Raw genomic sequence first — 21432 nt, 5'->3', positions numbered from 1 at the left:
CCACAGCTAATTCAGGATCCATGTCCCATCAACAGCAATAGCGCTCTCCATTTTATCTGATGGGAGCCAGATCAAGTCATGGGATACTTCTGTGTTTATTACCTTAACACGCTTTTAATTCTTTGGTAGTGTATATTTATATCTGGACTTCCTGGGGGTTTTATGCTCTTTATAAGGATAATTACAACCTGCTAGGAAAATGCCCCTAAGTTCTATAAATACATTCTCAACTCTGATCTTCATTTTATACAGATGTTTTCTCTGGGATTTTCTCTCACTGGGGGGAAAAAAAAAAAAAAAAAGCATATATAAGGGAGTGAGATTAAGAAATATAGGAGTTTTGGGTAAGAATATGTTGCTGATATGTTCATGGATTTGTGGGCTTTCCCAAGGACTTTATGGGTCATAAACATTTTTACAAGCTTGAGACGAATAAGGATAAAGCACATGTAGTTTCTAGAGAAACTTGATGGAGATAAATGCAGCCAGTCTGGACTTTCTTATCACCAGAATTATATTTCAGAGGGAGCTTTGCATGGTGGCTGGCTGTTAAAAACAGGATTTTAATGTCCCTGCGTGCGCACAGGTATGAGGCTGGTGCCAGCAGAGATGCAATGGGGTGAGGACACACACAGGTTTTTATCCCTGTGAGCCTGAATTTGGCATTTACTGGGTGCTGATGTTCTCCCTGAAAGGCTGGGTCTGCCTGGCCGGCCGCAGTGCCCTCCCTTGGAAATGCCCATTTGTGTTGGTGGGACCTTTGTCCTCATCATTTTTGCACTCTCTCTTCAGGAAACTGAAAAACTCAAATTACCGAGCAACTAAACAACTTAAAACTCAGATAGTGTCGGAGATAAGAACAAAAGAAGAATAATTAAGCATTAAAAATCCTATGTGAAAATGACTTCATTCTCAAGTGGGTATAAAACTAATATACGTGTGGGACATTTGAAGAGCACCAAAGGCACATGAGATACTGCAGTGAAATTTAGACCACAGCTAATTTTATCTTCTCTGATGGAATGGTTTTTCCTTTTATCCTCTGGTTTCCAAATTTTCAGGGCAAACTCTGATATCACCTATTTAAAAAATACCTATTTTTATTATCAAAATTATTTGGATTAGAAACTTGGGCAAAAGCTGATTTTCTGTAATGTCTTTATGCTGCGTCAGGTAGAGTTGGTTGCTCCATGATAAAGACTATTGGTATTACTGAGGTGCCAGCACTAAACAATAGTAACATTTTAGTGCATCCTTAGGGCGTCCTACTTCAGGAGAGATGGCACAAACACTGCACAACAGGATTATTGGGAAAAAAGAAATCACTTTGCTTTGTAACAAAACACAAAATCCAGTTCTTGTGAAAGTTTCTGTTTAGCTTCCATACCACAAAATCTTGGAAGTGTCTGGGAGCGGGGAAGCATCTGCTTCTTTCTCCAAAAAGCCAGGCACCAGTTCTCCATATAGGAGGCAGCGTGGTCCAGTAGATGGTAGCACCAGGCTCCAGATTCTAACTCCACCATCGACCAGGTGACTCACATAGTCAGTTATGCCTCTGTCTGCCCATCAAGATGTTCAGAAACAGCAGCTCTGCTTCAATATACATGCCAGGGGCTGGGCTGGGCTAGGATGGAAGGTTTTTTTTCTATTTGGCTTGTTTGGAGGGATTTTGGGAAGCAGACTGTGAAGATGCTCTCTGTCCATATTTCACCAGCATCTTTAAGGTGTTGGACTATGTCTTTAGCTTCTCCTCCTTGTGAGAAAGTGCACACCAGTAAAATGGGTGGCTCTCAGGGTGGGAGATTAGAACTGTTCACACCCCGGGGGATATTGGAAGTGACAAGAATATCTAAGAAGAGCTTTAGAAGTACAGCTTATCCTCCTTACATTGCCAATCTGCCTTTCGCTGAGAGCTGCCTGGGAATGGATTTCCCACTGGATTAATTAATTCTAATTATGACCTTCCATCATCTACCCATAAATTGGCTTGGTGTGGACGTAGGTGAGATTTCAACTACAGGCTGCACATTATATATAGAGAGATATTTATATCCGTGTGTGCGTGTACATACACAAGCAATTCTCCATCTGGGACTGCACGACAACTGTGCCGGATGCTGTGTGCGCACACACCACCAAAGGATATTCCTGTCTCCATTGAATAATGAAAGCCAACCAGTCTGACAGGTAGGTAGGTAGTGTATCTTCAATAGCAGATGCTGGGGTTTGGCCAGATTTCTCTTTTCTTGGTTGGTTTTTCAGCAGATGCAACCAGGCTCTGCTCTCCTCCAACTACAGTCATTAGTTTTGTCTCTGGGTTAATTTTCTCCTCTCAGCTCTACGTTGCCTTGCTTCCAACGTGCTCCAGGATCTTAGCGGGATCTCCTGGGGACATAGCAGCGCCTTTGAGCCTGTCCCCAGGGCTGTTGTAGAACACCGCTAAAAGCACCCACGCTCTCCACTTCCATTACACTGCTGAGCATGAAAGACACGGATAGAGATTGGACACTGACATATAAATGAATATTAAGAATGTTGTTTAAAATAACACACTGGATAGGGCCTGAGGGGCATGAAGCCAAGAAAATGACTGCAGATCTTCTGTTTGCAACTTACCCCGTTGAGTGTGGAACATGCAATGTATCTTCACCTGATTAACCCAACTTCCCAGATTGGACTGGGGGCACAGGGCTGGCCCTGGTCTTGCTATTGCTTGCCCTTGGCAGCGTCGACCAGGCTATATTCTCCCTGCCAAAATACACAGAGATCATAGTCTCAGCAGGGAGCTCAGCCACCACCACACAGAGGGCAAGAATATCTGGATGTCTTGGGTGAAGTGTATGGCATTATCAGAACCCCAGTTTGGGTCAATGTTTTCTTCTTTCCAGGAAAGGTTTTGTAGAAAACTGCTTTTCATACAGTATTTTGATCAAGAAGATTTAAAAAAAAAAAAAAGGTGAAATTATCAAAAAAGTGAAAATAAAGAAATAATTCTCCTTTTCCTGATACTCTGCTGCAAAGCTTCTAGCACAACAGTTGCAGTCCGTATGAGCTACTGTTTGTAATCCATATATGTGGAGCCATATGTTTTACAGTCTGGATTAAGGCAACCAAAGCCCATCTGATCTTGGTTGTCAATAAATCATATAGACCCAGAAGGACTCATAGGAATCCCAGGAATTGAAAAGCTATAGTTACTTCTTTGCTTTATAACATTACCAGTGATTCACAGAAACTGCAAGACTGGTGATGTAAAGAAAACTCGTAACTATTCTGAAAAGTATAGTCATACATAGCTACTCTGAAAATACTCAGAACAGGTTTGTTTCGAGAGTATCAAATCTGAATTGCAGAAAACTCCTCTAGAAAATGAGAGAAATAGCCATTCCTTTGTAAACTTATTTTCTGAGTGAAAAATCATGCTTTACAGGATCATATATCATTTTGGTGATGCTTATAGGAGCATTATCCCTTTTGAACAACTTTTTGCAAGATCAGGATAATGGGCAAGCAAAGCTCAGAAAGCCTAATTATTTTATATAAGTTAACAAAACACATGGCAGAACACCTCCTCTTTAACCAGAAGCTAAATTTTTTAATGCCTCAACTCCACAACTCTTCCCACAATTCACCTAACCCATGCGCAAATTTTTCCTTGGTTATTTTTTGTGGAAAAAAAAATTGAGCAAAAAGATACGTGTTTAGGAAAAGGATACTGCCAGGCTAAAACCCAAAATATCCCTGCTTTCCCCTCGTCTCTTAGTGCAGGTCAGGCCATCTTTGGGAGCATCCTTTTGGGAAAGCATTGCCCTGAAAGAGTGCCTGCCCTGCAGCCCAGAGGTGTAACGGCAGTAGTGCAGTCCAGCCCCGGCACAGCCCGGCTCTGCGGGGATGCGGGCAGACCTCGGGGTGCCTTAATGAGTCTTTTTAGGTTTTGGCTGCTCCTTCACATTTCTCTGTATGAAGACACATCACCAGCATGAAAATAGAGCTGGTTTTGCTATCCGGAGCAGGCTCCTAGGAGGAGTCCGGTAGCTCCTTTCAGTTATCTTTTTATAAACTGCAAGAGAATGGGAATGTGCACTTAAGACTTAAATGTGTGAAATGTTTAAATACTCTTTTTTTAATTATTTTTACAAGGACACTTGCTGTTCATTTTACAGCTCCGTGCTGCAACTGGAGGCAAAACTCCTTTCCTTTTAAATTTTTAGAGCCCACTTATCGCAGGCGTGCTGAACGAACCCCTGAGATGCTCTGCTACAGCATCTCCAAATCACATCCCCACTTGTTTCACCATCCAGGACTGGAAACCCAACGAGCTCCTCAGCAGGTCTGGGAGCCCGCAGCACGGGCAAATCCCAGGGCTGATGCTCTGCAGCGGGGACTGTGAAAAGCTTTCACCGATCCCAGCACAACGTGCTGCTGTTTCACCCCTTATTGTCTCTTGTGCTCGCAACGTGCTGTCTAGGCATTTTCTGCTGCTGTTATGAGACGCTTCGAGGGCCGCACAAGTCATTTTTCCAATCTTTTATAACACAGTAATGCCTTTATTTGATTGCAAGAGCGAGATCTGCCCTGCCGGATATTTTTGCAGCTGAAAGACCAACGCAATCAAATCAGGCAGATGCAGCATATAGGAAATAAGGACTTCATGCCAGAGAGATGACACTTCAAATCACATGCCATTTTAGACACAGGAAATGAAAATCCCAAAGAGCTTGCGAAGAAATGGAAAGTCATTTAATGTTCTGATATTTCTGTATCAAAATCTCCAGGTAATAGCCAATACCAGTTTTCATCAATTTAGGAGGCTTAGCAGAGCCACAAGGAGAGATGAGGATTCCCAGGATCCAAATCCTGGCAGCAACAGGGAGGAGAACGGATGGTTTATTTACCTGTGAGATGGGTGGTGTACGGTGGCACACACCCCTGTGAGTGCCAGAGGGCAGGCAGGTAACGAGTCAAACCCATAGGACACGTCACACCAAAGCTGCTCTGTGCTGTGCCCTCTGCAATGCCTGAAGCAATTTATTGAATTGTCCAACTCACCATTGGCCATGCTTCTGACCCAAAAGGTGTCACGCTTTCCTCCATCCCCTTCTAGCCTCAGCCGTCACTAAGAATGTGAGGGTGCAAAGAAACCACGAATGTATGACTAATGAGTTTTGATGGACACTATGGAGATAGGAGAGAAACAGCTATATTTTTGTGTACATAACCTGGCAGAGAAGGTGTTTCTCTTCCAACAGCCCAAGCAGCCCAGCTGGGGTGGCTTTCCATACCTCTTTCTAATGGAGAGCAACTGCAGCTGGTAACCAGAGCCAGAAGAAAGAATCCAGTTTGGTGGTAGGGGGATATCCAAATAGCCCTTAAGAGCCACACAAGGAATTTAAAGTAGGAATGGGAAAGAAGTGAGCCCAGTCTGGGAGGGGAAGACCAGTAGGAACCAGAGGAGATGAGCTGACCTGGTGGACTTGCAGTTGCCTCTACATCAATCAGTGCAGCGAATCTGGGCGCTGCTGCTCCTGCAAGCGGGTGGGGGACGTGGGGTGCACCAACCCTGGGGAAAGGTGACTTTGTAGCCCTTCTTCCTGCTCCACTGTGGGGTAGGGACTCGCTTTCCCGCAGGGCAGAGGGATTGGAAGAGAAGGGCCATCAGGCTGTAAGCAACGGTAGGGAGTGGTAAGCAGGGTAAGCTTCATATCACCAAGAACAGATAACAAAAAGTTCTAATACAATGTATGTAATGATGAGGGCTCTCTTAGAAAAGAGGACAGACATCACCATAGAAGCAAAGTGGAAGAAAGAGGCTGCACCGGAAGTACAGGAGCAGCAGACAGGAATAATTCAATAGTCCATTACTTTTCTCCTGAAAACTGCACCAGAGGAGTCTTACCTTCCCAGATCTCACCTTCCCATCTCACAGAGGAGGATGTGGCTCCAGACTTTAGGTCAGCTGAGCCTTGGCCAGCTGTGTTGAGGAGGGGCACCAAGGAAATTTGCATCATCCACCTCTGAAAGGTAACTGGTCCTGCTAAAGTCATCTTGCCCAGGAAGAGCTCAGCCATTCAGCAATGCAGGGTCAACTGGATCATAGAATCATAGAATGGTTTGGGTTGGAAAGGACCTTTGAAGGTCATCTAGTCCAACTCCCCTGCAATGAGCAAAGACATCTTCAACTAGATCAGGTTGCTCAGAGCCCTGTCCAACCTGACGTTGAATGTTTCCAGGGATGGGCATCCACCACCTCTCTGGGGAACCTGTTCCAGTGTTCCATCATCCTCATTGTAAAAAATTTCTTCCTTATATCTAGTCTGAATCTACCCTCTTTTAATTTCAAACCATTATCTCTTGTCCTATTGCTACAGGCCCTGCTTAAAAGTCTGTCCCCATCTTTCCTATGAGCCCCTTTAAGTATTGAAAGGCCACAATAAGATCTCCCCAGAGCCTTCTCTTCTCCGGACTAAACAACCCCAACTCTCTCAGCCTGTTGGAGGGGTTCTCCAGCCCCCTGATCATCTCTTCGCAGCCCTCCTCTGGATCTGCTCCAACAGGTCCATGTCTTTCCTGTATTGATTAAAGGCATTTAGGGAGCGTCGCAGGCTAGAGCTAGTGTAACACAGTTGATGGGACCTCTATGCATAGGAGTTGAGCATCCCAAAGTGACACCAATGTCTGCCTAATTTTGGGGGCAAGGAGATGACAGAGAAGAGGGAGGAACCCCTCCTTCTCTCCCCACACCACTGGGAGAAGGAGATGCTCTGCACAGGAGCAGAGGTTACTTTCAAAAGTCGTGCCATTAATATTTCCTGAAATGACTCCAAAAGCTTGTCGAGACATCAGCATAACTTAGCCAGAGTTACTGCTTCTAGCAATTTCTTGTACCAGAGCTTGTCATTTTGGGCACTGAAGTTCAGGTCAGTCTCTTCTCATCTAAGATGTGGGGAGGGAGAAGATATGGCTGCATGTGGCATCCTGGCCAGAATCAGGTGGTGTTAAGAGAAGATCAAACAAATGCTAGTATTTGCTACAGCTTTGCAGATTTCAGAGCTGACTTAAGCCAAGAGCTTTTCTGACACAGGTTAGCATGTCCTGCACTGTCACTGCTTGGCTGTTCCTGGCTTGCATTGGGGGCTGCCAAAACCCCGGTTACGTGATGCTGTTATGAAAGTTGCTGGAGTCAGTTGAACCAAGCACATTGCAGAGACACATAGAGGGAGACACCTGAGCCTGAGCTGCCTTCCCCAGTGCTCTGTGATGGTCTTTTCCATCCTGAGTCACACAGACCCATCATCCCAGTACAGAGGAGTCAGTCCTGTGGCTAGTAAGACATGAGATGGGTCAGCTGATAAGTTTGTCAGACTAAACTCCAGATTAGCTCAACATTTAAGTCAGAGCAGTTAGTTGATGAGTATTTCACTGTGAAGCCCTCACAGAATATCAAAGGGTCTAAGTTTCAATGCCCTGAGGTTAGACAAAAAGGCTCAAAGAAACACAAAGCAGAAAACCTGAGCATCCCTGACAGAGGACTTCGGGGACAGGTAACAAAGAAAAGCAATCAGTATATGGACTATGTGATAAAAGATCCCAATATTCCGGGAAAACGTGCCTATGCAAGAAGTCGAATAGTATTTGTCTCTGAGAAAAGGTAAGAGTGCAGCATTGGGAGGAAAATAACTGAAAGTGATCCTCATTAAAGAAAAACAGGAGAGATGCGCTCACTGGCTGGTTATAGCACTGCTGAAGGGTGTTCAGGGAAATGTCAAGAGCAAAGTTTTTCCCTTTTTGCTGCCACAGCCCAGTTAAGATCTGTTTGTGGAAGACTGTAAGCAACATAACTGATCAGCAAGTAAATGAGAGGTCTTTAATGCCTGCCAAGCCTCCCGGATCATTTCACTTTAAAGGCTCTAAAGTGCCTAGGACTTCTGACAGATGAAAGCAGAATCAGCTCATTTGATGAATGCAAACTGAAACCTCTCAAAACTGTTAAGTCCCACTGTAGGGTTAAAAAAACCCAACCAAATAATCAAACAAAAAAAACCCCCAAAAACCAACCCCGAAAAAAACCCCCAGCTCAGAAGTCAGCCTGCAGATTTCTGCTGTGGAAGACAGAAAGCACGAGCTTCGCTGCTGCAGAGCCAGGTTTCACATGCCAAGGCTGTAAAAGCATTTTACAGCTCCAGTGAGCAAACAACACTACACCTGATGACACAGAAGGTGACATCTGTCGAGTTTCTTAAACACCAAAGTTTGATTCAGTCCTTCAGGGGAGCTCAGGCTAGGAAATACGGAAAGCTAGGGACTGAAAGGTAGCCAGGAGAAACAGAGAAGGCAGCGCAGAGAGCTTACAGCAATGCTGCATGAAGCAGCAAATGCCTTCAGTGAGCAACTGAGATTCAGGCAGTCCATGCTCTCTTTAAAGTCTGTCAATAAATCTTGGATATCTTGATAGCAAATGCTAGAAATAAAGAAGCTATATATATATAAAGGCACTAATAAAGAGATCCAAACACATTATGTTACAGGTCTCATCACACTGAAAAGTAGTCAGGACTATTCTGGATGAAAACTTTTTTTTTATTATGGCAGCATGTTTCTCTCCATATTCTTTCACCCTGCCTGCAGTACCACAGTATTCAGTCCATGGCAGAAATGGGGCCATAAAGCAGTTGCTGAGATGTGGGGTAATGCCATTGAGTTGATGATCTATAGGCAGCAGTCCTTATGGAGAGCTGTGCATTGCACAGGAATTACAAGCTACAGACTGGAACAACAAATGGAGAATTACAAGGAAGATTTGTGCTGTGCCTATGGATTAAGGAATTAATTTTATGCTACCTGTCCAGTTTACTTTGGCTTTGGAACAAATAAAGTTGTCATATGCAAAGGAAATACTGGAACCTGGAAGTCTGGAAATATAGCTTTACTTGTAACATCCAGTTTCATCATCTCATAAAGCATATATCCTTGCCCTGAACAGATGCGTTTATCTAGATTAAAAGCAAAATCATTCCATTCTTGAATTGGAGAATACACTGCTAGCTATACGGAAGTTCAGTATCTGTTCTGGCTTCAAATTTTTCACTAAAGGATCTAGTAAATGGGGGCACTACATAAAATGCAAATATAACTTTTTGAGGAAGGGGAAGGGGGACTTGACAGTACAGCCTTTCTGGAAAGTCTTCCAGCAGAGGATTAGGAACTATGGATGGTATTTCCATAAGCCCTTGTTTTTGGCCTGACTATGGCTCCCAGAGAAGCTGGTGGTAAATCTGCCATTGTATCCAAGAGGAACAGACTTGAGACAGCGCTGAGCAAACTGAAGACCCCAGCCTTTGACTCAGTAGTGTAAATATTTTGCCTTTATAAGCAGAGATTAGTAAATTCAGGGACATTATTCAAAATGCAATTTGGTAGCTGCTTCACTGAGCAGTATCCATACACACTGAGCATACTTATCATCTCCCACGGTTTTAAAAACTGCTTCGTGCCATTAAGGAACGAGGACATAAATCACAAAAGCGACTGCAGTCAGTGTCGTAGTGGGTAATCTCAGCACAAAGGAGACAAACAGGTCACAGACATATTATTCCCTTTGCGCCCCTTACGATGCTCCCCCCAAGGAAGGGTGCACGGCCGTATGGATGGGTGCTAGGAAATACAATCATAGGTGCTTGATTCTGCGTGAAAGCTGCTAGCATCGGTCTCTCATGTGCTGTTCTTAATGAGAACGGAAAAGAGCTGTTGGGAAAAAAGTAAATCCCCGCTCGTGTTCAAAGTGAGAAATATCGTTGTGTATAGAGTGATTTTAATCCAGTCAGTAGAAAATTCCCTGGCTGAAAAGGTATCCAATAAAGATGTTCAGATCTGCTTAACTGAGTTGGAGAGTGGATTTTCTGCAGGTGTCTATCCAACACATGTAGCAAAGATCAGGAGATGAGTGCAACATATCGTACCTTGTGGCTACAGCAGAAGCCAGAGTGGTCACGAAAAACTCAAGGTATCCACAGACACCTTTACCCACAAAGTGCTTCATGCACTCATCGCCTGAGGGAGAAACGGGATTTCAGACTGACATTTTAGACAGTCAGGAAAATGTACTTGTGCTTTCCCGAAACACTTTATTTGAGTAAAGCAGCCTACAGATCCATACCAGTCTTCATCTGAGTATCTGCCTTAGCTAGGAAGTTCTCCCGCCTTATTACTGAAGGTTGGAATTTGATAACTAGTTGGAGGATTTAAAACAATTTCTTGATCTTAAAGGATTAAAGGATTTCTATAATTTTATATTTTGAGAGTTAAGAAGACTCTGTATCTGGCTTAAAAATGCAATAATGGAACTTGTCAAATAATTCAATTTGGAGAAAGTCCCTGACTTGAAATTCCTGTGACTGGAGACTCCATTTACACACAACGAACAGAAAGTAGAGGTCAGCTGGCAGGATAACGTAAGACGCAGAACACTGTGGCAAAGTTGTGCTCTGCAATTTTGTGGGGGAAGAACAAGAACTGTGTACATAACAACAGTTTTAATACTTGGAGGTTCTCCCCCCACACACCAAACAAGCTGGCAACATCGTGGCATGCAGAACTGACCTTCTGCTCAAGTATTCCCCTCTTGCTGCACAATCTGACCCTACGGTTACATTTAACCTGCCCAGAGTATTAGCTGAAGAACAACTTTTCATGTCATGCTCTAGAATAGATCCTGTTCACTGACTTCTCTGAGTGTCCAAGACAGCATTAAGAAGTCCATCTGCCTTTATACTTTGGTTTGACACTTCCCTCAAAGAGTTTTTTGCAACAGAAAACTTCTGTTGGGGAAAGGAAAAAAAAAAAAAAAAAAAAGAAAAAAAAAAGAAAAAGAAAAGAAGCCAAACATCCAGGGGAAAACCAACTGGCTGGAGAGAAATCATCAGAAAACCCATGTGACAGAAAGGGATGAACAGTACCAATGGTCAGTGGTTTTTGGTCTTTCTATTTGCCGTACAGTTCTGGAGAGCAGTGGAAAAGTGGCAAGGCATTAATGTGAGAAATGGCCTGAGCCTATTTATTGTCATTCATCTTAGGTCTTGAAAGATGCAGAGGAAGTCTGCCGCCAGTTCACCAAAGTGACTTATATGAGATGGGATATCTCCCTAATTTAATTTACTTTAATGAAAGGCTCAGAGATATCTGCCCTTGGCAGCAGTGCACACTCATGGAGCACCTGAGAGAGGAAACTGGTCTCCACCTAAAACTAAGAAGTTGATATATCTGAGCAGGGCTGACCTGATCTTCTTTCTCTTAATTTGCTTATGCAGTCCCCATCAGCCTGCTGACACTAACAGCCCAGGAGAGCCTGTCACCCTCAGACATGCCTCAGGATCTTCATGAATCACTGCTCCAGCTGCTGGAGTCATCATTCATGGATTCATGGAGCCTTCTCATTATTCTGGAGATAAAGTCCAGATTTTGAACTGGGACTTGAAAGGATAACTGCAGCTGGCATGAATACCACAGGCTGTGTTGTCAACAGGTGTGATAGTCCACTTGAACTTCACAGTAGGGAGAAGAGACAAGGAAACCTCTCCCAATCACATCTGCTGGCAGAGAGCAAGAAGAAGAGATGACAGGAATTACTGCACAGACCTCATGTGAACAGGAGATCAGCATCCACCATAGGTTTCCATGAAAACTGTACTTCTGTTTCAGTGTGGCCACTTGTTCTCATGTATCTTCTGTCAACTTTCTTCTGAGGTGACACTTTGCATCCAGTCCTGTTCATCTTCAGCCCAGATTCACTTCCTTGGCTCCATCTGCCTGCATTTACAGTGAATTCAGGATCCTCCAGAAACAAGTGTCTTGGTCCTGGCCCCAGCAGCCCTTTGAGTCAAAAACACTGATTAAAAAACACAATAACTGTCCAATGATTTCTTCTTTCTTAAAACTGATGTTAATACTACCATCACCCAGATGGAGAAGCATTTGTCAGATCAAACAATATCAATCAGATGTTGGAGGAACAGGGAAAGTCGCCCTCCAGATGCAGCGTGGAAGAGCCGTCTGCAGGGCGGCATAATGGGAATGTGAAAACCAGCCTCCTTTGGGAACAGGGTCAGACGTGGAGCCCTGCTCTGCTGGTTCCTCATCGACACGGCTGGAAATCGGACAGAAGAAGGATTGTACTGCCTCGACCCGAAGCAGCTGAAAAAGGATTTCATTCACACCCTGGCATTTCCATGGGTCGCTTGAGCGCAGGAATGACAAAGTGGTGTTGCATAACTCCAGAGAGTGAACTTTCTGGACAGCATCCAATGACATTCTTCTGAATAAAATTATAAGTAGCCATTTCCCCAAAACCCAGATTAAAACCCTTGCCCCAGTCCTTGGGTCTGATGCAGGGCACAGCCGAGCTGGTGACCAAGCGCTGTGTCTTACATCATTACACCCTGCGCTTGACCTAGTCACCAACTGCCAAGTGATGGTTCATCCTCTCACCGTTCAAGGACTCTAGCCATTTCCATACGGTTAGTATTCCTGCCAAGTACTGTAACTTGATTTTTTTTTTTCCCTGATATCTGATTAATTTGAGCTTTTGTTCTACGACTTTCTGCCTCTGAAGGAATTCCCTCTGCATGCCAGCACCACTGCCCTGTAAGGGGCAACAGTGGTGGCCAGCAATCTCATCTCTTCTTCACTGAGCTGTCATCCTGCACATGGACAGTGATGCTTTTCCTTCTGGATGAATGTCACCCCTGCGATTTGTCCCCATTAGCCCATCTCAGGAGGGAGACACTGAAGATCTTCCAAAAATAGTTCAAGTGACAACTTGCATCCCTCATCTCCAAGACACTGAACTTGTTCTGCCAGGACACTGAGCTTGAGCTCAGATGTTCACGACATCTTGAAGTTTTGCCTGTGGAAATCCAAGCCACCCACCACCGTGGGGGTTTGTACGATGGCTATGGGATTCGCCTCCAGGCTTTGCCTGCTGGCAGCCAGTGGTGCAGTGTCATGCAGGTAAATACAGTGAAAGCAGAGGGGCTGCAGAGGACGGGGGACTTGGTCCTGCCTCGAGACTCTCCGGAGGCTGCTGCAGCCGGTGGCTCTTGGCACATCAAAGGCACTGCAGCGTTAATATTGTTTTAGAGAAATAATGGTTACTACTGTGGCTGTTCAGTTGCAATCTGAAAGCAAAGCTTGGGCTTTAATAAAACCCGAGTTTGGCAAATCTGAGATGGAAGCGCAGCTCTGCCAAGATTCCCCATAGCTCCCTGTCTTTGAAAGGTGTGTGAGTCGTGTTGTCTTCAGCCTGCTGGAAAAGCAAGAGGAAAAGGCAACCCTGAGCAAAATTCTTTCCCTGAAATACGCTTAAACTTGCTCTCTTCTGACGATCGTAGTATCTCCCTGCCCGACGCTGCTATCACCACCACAGTGTGTACGTATGCGTGATGCTACTGAAATGTATATGTGATTGACTTCAAAGCACTGAGCAAGTGCTGGTGTAATCAAGTGTGGTGAATGAGTCCGGATCAGTCTTGACCTGGCTTTCCTCGCTGGCCTGGCCTGGGTGCCTAGACAAGGTTTTTATTCTCATTGCTTTCTGATATGATAGATCTCCTCTAGCTGGCTTTTTTTTTTAACCTCCTCTGACATTTAGGGCTTGTCTATACTGGGGATTTAATTCAAATTATTTGAGGATGTGAATTTAGAGAGGAATAATTATTCTTGATTAACTCCCCATGTGGACAGTCTTGTTCCAAAATAAAAGTGCTTTAGTTCAAATGGGTTTAATTGACTCCAAGAAAATCAGTAGGTTGTTTTCTCTATGAAAAATGGAAAAGAAGGCTACAAAATGGAGAATACTTATTTCCTCTCCAATGTATTGAAAAATGCAAGGACTATTGAACGTTATGAAAGTTTTAACTGAAATTTGCTGTATGTTATTATGTATAATTTGCACCTCCGATAAACTGCATGCTGTTAAAATTATTGTTCCATGAAAATAATTACACAGCAGCCAACATAATTAGACAAGCAATGCAAAATCAGAGGCAGAAATGTAGGACGACACTCTGACTGGGAGGGCTGGCTGTTTGTAGGGAGGTTGCTCTGAGGTGTATTTTATTCTGTCCACACACTTGCATCCAGCCTGATTTGCTGGAACCAAAACTGATTACAGAATGTAACAAGCCTCACAAAAGCTTAATCAAAAAAAGTTCCTCAGCTTTAGGATGAATTTTCTAATAAAAAACAAGAAAAAAGATGAATCCCAGAACAATCAATACTCTACCAGGGAAAAAACAGAGATTTGGGTGCCAAAAAAATATCCAATAACTCCAGTGGTGGAGGCACTGATGCTGGTGATGCCCATGGTACCCAGAAGGGAGAGCTGGAGTCAGACAGGGCTCAGGCTGCAAGTGTCACACATGGGCTCAGGCACTGATCTCGTATCATCCATATTATTGAATTGATCTCATCCCAGCTATCACTATTTAAGAGTATGAAGATATTGTCGGGGGACAGAGGAGGATGCAGTGAGCATTTTAGGGTGAAGAGTATTTAGCATGGATCCAGACACAACTCATGTCATACCTTTTGACTATGGGGCAGGGAACTGGTCCTAGCCTTGCCGGTTACCAGCATAGACCTGCCCACCTAACCTCCTCTTTCTAAATAACTGCTCTGTCTAGGTGGCAACCCAGCCTTGCACATGAATGTCCTCCTGGATATAAAAAGCTTGCCCTTATTAAATTGTTATTAGAGCTGGTTCATGTGATTCTTCCAAAAAAACTGTTGTCAATAGCAAATTAGCATTTTCTGAATTAAAAAAAACAAACACCTTAACAAAACCCGACTTAAAAAATTCAAGAATCTTGTGTGAATCAGTGAATGGGAAATCTTAATCTGGGGCTTCCCAGACAATACCGACAATATGAGCTACCAGTACTGGCCTACTGGAAAACACAAAGTACAGGCTTTTCTTACCTTCCTTTTTTTTTTTTTTGGGGGGGTGGGGGGGGGTGTGTGTGCTTTGTTTTTGGTTGGTTGGTTGGTTTTTGTTTGTTTGTTTCATTCTAGTGTAGGATGGGGAATCTTTGAAAGACCTTTTTTTCTTTCCTGGGGCAGGAAACCATTTGCCACCCAGAAGCAATCTGCAGCCAAGCAGTGAGAGCCAGCCCCTGGATCACAGCTCTAATTTTGAGAGCACATAGGAGCATGCTGGGATCATGATGACACAGAGGTCTACTGGACAGCTCATGTACATAAAAATATGCAGAGCTCTGCAGAAACAGAGACTAGAATTAAAATTCCTGCAATCATACCAAGAGAAGTGGAAATCTTAAAGCTTCCAGACAAGTTTTTCTTTGCTCTTCTGGCATTGCTTTCAATATTGGGTTTCACTGACCCCTCTTCTTTGCCAAAGTGGAAGAGCAATCAATGGGCTGGAGACAGTTATGCCACTCTTTTAAAACTTATTCTACATGTTACACAGTTAGCAGCTCAGCCGAGAATAGAAATGCTATGTCCACATCTATCTGTTCTATACATCCACTTCAAGGTACATTATGAACCCCTGCTCACTCATACCAGCCAAACCTTTCCTTGAAGAGCAATATCCTAATAAAATGCATTCCTTTAGTTGTCCAACCCATCACACCAAAACAGATCATGGCCAAAAAGCCTAGAAAGACAAAGGAACTTTTGTTCTCAAAACACTGAAGTAGCTTGAGCTTCCTGAACCTTACAGCCATAGGAGACATGGGTTATGTACAGAGTGTGGGCAGGTATGCTCCACTGCACATCTCACCATCCTGGTCACCTTCACCAGGTCCAGAACGATCCAGAGCAACTGCAGCCCTTCCTTAGCCCACACCACCCCCCCAGCTCTCGGTGGGAAGGAAGGTGATGTGTTCACAGACCTTACTGTGAATATTGGATGTGGCAGATGTAAACATCTGGACTCAGGCAAGGTCCCCAGTGCCACACTTCAGATATGGCATTGGTAACTTTGGGGACTTTCAGTAGACCTTGGGCTCTTTGGGGCCTGAGCCATCCTGAAAATAGGACTTCAGGATGCTTTTGTAAATTTTAGTCAAGGTGAATTTATACTGAAGTCTAAATCCACAGTTAATTACAATGAGGTAGAAATTGTACTGAAGAGATTAGGGATGAGCTTTTGAAGGAGACCTCTGAATTTTAAGTAACCAATTCTCATTGAAAGTCAGTGGGTTTGGGCATCTAACTCCCTTGTTCACTTTTGAAGACCCAAACCAGTGTCTGAAACTCATTCTGTTAAGAAGCCAGCCAATATTTCTTCCCTGGGAAACCATTCTTCTGATATCACAAAATTAAGACAACAGAGGGCTACATTTTATTTTTATTCTCAAAGGCTAATACTGAAACAACATAGAAATCATTGTGAAAAATAAACTACAGCAACTTAGATATTTAGTTTTCAAATCAGTTGACAGGCATAGCAAGGAAATGTTTTTACCTCTGAAGAAATAAATGTAATAAAATACTGTTCAAATAATGTTTAAGTGATGTGATGAAAGATGGGTTCACGAACCCTCTGTTATGTTAACAATTAGCTGTGCAGGACATGGATTTTGTTTATGAAATGTGTACTGCTAATATTGGGGTCAACATATGAATAAATAAGAATGGCAGTAGGCACTAGAGTCAGACCTTATTAACGGATGCTTAGTTATCTGTATTGCTTTACTTCTTGCACCAAGACCTACTGCGGTCATCTCCCACGTGTCCACGTCTCCAGAGGCAGGTGTGGACACCCGTTCATACCCTTGCCCACATCGAGACATCATTTGTGTGCCAAAATGACTTTCTTGCTCAAAGCAGGGAAGACGCACACGTATCAGCACACTGCTGAAGTCTGATGGCAACCCACACTGTCAGAGGCAGCAAGGCCCAGGGGTTGGGGTGCTGACCTGGGACCACTCCAGGAGCACCCCAAAAACTATCACTTGCTCTGCTATAGACTAACTGTGAAATGTCAGGCAAGCCACTGTGCCCTCCTCTCACTTTTTCTTAGTTGTTAATCTTATTCGACCATTGCTGTTGACCACACCATTGGCCACGACGGTACGCTGAGCCTGAAGTTCCCACTGACAGCAAATATAAACTTCTTGGAGCTGGACTTCTGAAGACTCAAACGTCTTGGACCGCTTCTGATTCATCTCACCTCCTGCTGCCTAGGAAAGCTGTGGCCTCTTTGCAGACGTATCCTTGGACAGCTTGGTCTTCACTCCTTCTCAGTGATACCATGGGAACAGACATGTAAAACCAGGTCTGAGAAGTATCATCTTGAGAAGGCCACTGCCATTTACGAAGAAGAAGCCTTAATCTTCATTATGCCTTAAATAGTCTCTTAAGCCTCTTAATTTACAGACAGCAATGATGGAAAAGTCCATCATCTGAGTCAACAACAATCTTCTGAAATATTTGAATGCACTAGCTCACCAAACGTTTCCAGAGGCTTTTCTATTTACATGTATATAGTATGATCTGTATTTTCCATGCTGCACAACACACAGAGAAAGGCAAGCTCTGCTCCTGGAAGTTGGCAATGTGAGGGCTTGGTCCACCACCCTCAGGTTCCACCATGGGCGATGGAAGTTGAAGGCATCCAGCACCCACAAGAAGCCCATGGATGGAAATGGACACTGTTTGGACCTCCAGGGCAATGCCTGATTAGATAACGGTCTGTCCCTCGGTAGAATGTATATTCTCTCCCTCTCATTCTCCCTTTTTCTTTCTCTGTCTTAATAATGCATGTAGGTCTGATTTATTTTTTATCAAGATTAACAATGGAACAATACTGCTTCAAATATTAAAAAGGCAAAGAAATGTAGGTACTGAAAAGAAAGGAAAATACCTCAATTTCAAGCCTAAAGATTACTTTGGGTCCCAGAGGAAGCAGAAGCAATTTAGTGGCTGATACCCTTAGCAAGAAAAAAGGTTGTAAGATTAAGACCAACTGCTGTTTGGATAAGTGGTTGGTAATTGCACATATCAGCAATTATGTGCTGTCATATCATTTTTCTGTTACCTTACTCCTCTCTTGTGTCCCGTCAGGGTTTACTTGGAATGACCCTACATCTATGGTCCTCTTTGGATTCACCTTCTTAATGTCATACAACAGTGCCTCGCAAGTTCAAAGAAAAAAGAAGTCATTATTACAGGAGATGCCTGGTGGAGGTGCTCCTCTTCACAAAAGTAGCTAGAGGCTACTGCTATAATAACCAGGCTTCCAGGAAGAGAAATAAAGAAAGGCCTCCTGAACCTGCAAAAACCCTCTTTGTCCTCCAGCCACGCAGGGGGAGAAGCGGGTGTGTGGGGGGGAGAGTTTTAGCAGGGGGCTGTTTGTTTGCAGCGGGGTAGGAGAGGGTTGTCTGTGCGTGGTTCAGGTGCCATCCTGCCCCGTGGTGCTGCAGCACCTGGCTCCGGGTCACGCTGGGGGGTCTTGACAAGAGCTGGGTTGGGGCAGTACAGGTTAGTATATTGAATCCTCTTCAAATGAAAAGTGAGAGCTTGAGTTGGCTGTATGTAGGCTGCTTATAACTCCTGCCCCAGCTGGGGATGTTTTGGGGCTAACCTGCCCTTGAGCTGAGCAGCGGGGCTCACTTCACAGCTTGTCAGAGGCTTTGCATCGCTCAGAAAGGTGAACGCCATCAGAAACACCTTTTCTCTCACAGAAGTAACTGATTCCCCCAATACAGCGTCAAAAGATAACAAAGTCTGTTCCAACTAAACTCATCTGTTCGTTGCCTGAGGGAAGCCTCCAGCTTATATGGCACTGGGTGCTCCCATGGAGCAGAAAATACTTAGCTTGCTAATCAGATTCAAACAGAAGTTGTCACCGCTGCTGTCTGCAGTGTGCCTATGGTACATGGGTGATAGCCGGTGATAGCTGGCTTTCAGGTGTCCTGCTACTGACCTGCAGCCATGCCTCTGAGGTCAATGATTTTATAGGGATGTAAAGGACAGCAGGGTTTTGCATGGGGATCCCACCGCACAAGCAGAGCGAGCCCTGTCTCTGCAAGGACCATCACGGCGAGAAGCTCTGGGAAGGACCAGCAAACCACCATGTCAGGCTGTGGGAGACACCAAACCACAGCCAAAAGCAGGAGTCTTTGCAGCGATAGCAAGGTGCCACCTAACAGCTCATGGAAGAGCTAATACCATTTGAAAAGCAGATAAAAGATTCATCAGCACAGATGAAGATACGAGGGTTTGGGCTTAGACAGCCTGTAGCTCCTGCCAAGAAACTGTGTGGAAGGTAGAAATGAATTTAAAAGGTTGAGTGGGGGCCAGCAAGTCAATAACTGAATAATCCCACCCAGATAGGAAACCAAAGCATAAACAAGAGTCTCCACATACTGACAAGTTAGCACTGGTTGCAGTCTGGAAAGGATCCTAAAATAACAGAGATTCCTGGAGACAGAATAAACACATCTCTCAGTTGTCATCCTGAGCAGAGGGTAATTGCCTAGATGTCTGATTGACTCGCTGTTAGAACTAAATATGTAGTTCTCTGACATGCTGTCACCTCCTTCTCTGTACGTTTGTGATTTTTGAGAAAAGCACATCAGGAATCAAAGTAAATGTCCACAAGGAAAGATGCATCTCGACCTTGAACTTTAATCCCCAGCAAAGGGCTGAAAATGTATTTGAAAGAAGCGAAGTTACTGCATTCCTGAGATTGACATTTAATCCTGAAATTCCCTGGGGGCTTGTGCGCTTATGATCCAACCCCCCCAACAGAGGAACATGGAGTTGTGGCTCCTGTCTGAGGGCTGGGGAGTTGGTGTGTGGCTTTCTGAGCTCCCCAGTCAGACCGCAACACGGTCCTCAGCTTTGCATCCAATCCCCATTTCCTTTCCCAGGGTTTCCTCTGAGTTTTCCTTCAGCATGTCTCTTCCTAGTTTGCACCACTGGAAAAGAGAGAGGAGCAAAGAAAGTTCCAAGTTAGTCTTCCTTCTAGCTTTAGCAGTTCTTTTACTCCAAACTTGAGTGTTTGATGCCTCCCAAAGCCACCGCAAGGCGCTTGGTTAGCGATTCCTACCGAGCGCCGAGCAGTCCCGTCTACCCTGCTCATGCTTTGCTTCCTTCCCACCTCAGAGCTACCCTCAGTTTCAGCTACATTAAACTTTTATTCACGTAAATATAAGCAAACCTATCTAGAAGCCTTAACAGTGGAACTTTAATATGAATTTTCAATAAGTCTTGGAAGTTGCAGGGGGCTGGAGGACTGTCAACATTATACTGATTTTCAAAAGTAAAATGACTTGGCCAAACCCTAGGCTGGATCCAGTCCCTGGGAAGGATGATATGCTGGTTTAGAGTTCAATTCATAATAGATATAAAGAATAATATACTAAATGCAATGCAGTGTGAGTTCATGAAGGTAACTGTTTGCTAACTTGATATCATACTCCAACATGTAACAGACTTGTATAGAATAATTTACTCCGTACTCTGGGACAGCTTAGGTACTGAACTCAAAAGAGAATTAACCTGGCACATCATAGGTGAAAGGAAAATGTTTAAACAGGTCTTTAAAGGTAACCATAAAATAAAATTATCATTAGATTAATACAATTCTAAAAGAATTTCTGTTCTAAGTCCTTGGTCTTTCTTATTAGGCACTATTTGAGGAAAAAAATAAGATCATCATCAGAAGGCACAGACATTGGAAGTGTGATTAATAGTGAAAGGATAAATCACAGCTGTGGGATGATCTGCATCACCCGGTGAGCTGTATGTGGGCAGTCGGTGTGGTTAGACACAAAGTAATTCCTCTGCAAACGAGGAACGTCTGATGAACTTCCATGCAGGCTGCACTGGAACCAGCAGAAAGCCAGCATGCAAAATGGCTAATGCAAAACCGGGGGAAAACCTGGAAATCACACACCCCAAATCCGGGCTGGTGGCCCAAGGACAAGACTATCTTCTCTATCTCTCTGCATTTGAGAATTCACCCTGGAGTGAACTGAATTCCAGGTCAGAGCGAGCTTGTGAGGCTGGTTTACAAACCTGTCCCCTCCCCTCGCCTCCAGCCTGTGCAGGAAAAAAGCATTTTCTAACAGAAACTTCAATGGAGCTATCACTTTGTGAGTACTGCAAATATACATATGTACGAAGCCACTTGACTAATATATGTTCAGGATAGAAGTTTGAGATGTCAAAGAATTTTATCTGAAAAAAAACAGGCATTCATGCACAAGAGGATAACTTCAAACCTATCTTCCTATCTATGCAGCTCCGAACTCTAGGTAGATAGAGAAATCAAGTGGAAGCTAAAGCAGGCAGACGCATGTAAAACGATTTCTGCAGGCAGAAAAGAAGAAGATGTCCCTACAAGTACTGCTAAACCAAGTTTTGGAGAGAAAAGTGGCAATTACCCAGCCTGTGTCTCCTGCCCTC

General features: G+C 44.0%; 1 protein-coding gene across 1 annotated transcript in view; it reads right to left on the bottom strand.

The window, feature by feature from the left end:
- The window catches only part of CNPY1 (canopy FGF signaling regulator 1), a 102241-nt gene that overhangs the window by 54899 nt on the left and 25910 nt on the right, over positions 1-21432 (bottom strand). The window contains 1 exon segment of the mRNA XM_075747201.1: positions 18056-18151. Coding sequence (XP_075603316.1) covers positions 18056-18151 — 96 coding nt within the window.

This window comes from Balearica regulorum, chromosome 2, assembly GCF_011004875.1.
Source record: "Balearica regulorum gibbericeps isolate bBalReg1 chromosome 2, bBalReg1.pri, whole genome shotgun sequence".
Taxonomy (NCBI): Eukaryota; Metazoa; Chordata; class Aves; order Gruiformes; family Gruidae; genus Balearica; species Balearica regulorum.
This window is presented reverse-complemented; position numbering and strand designations above follow the sequence as displayed.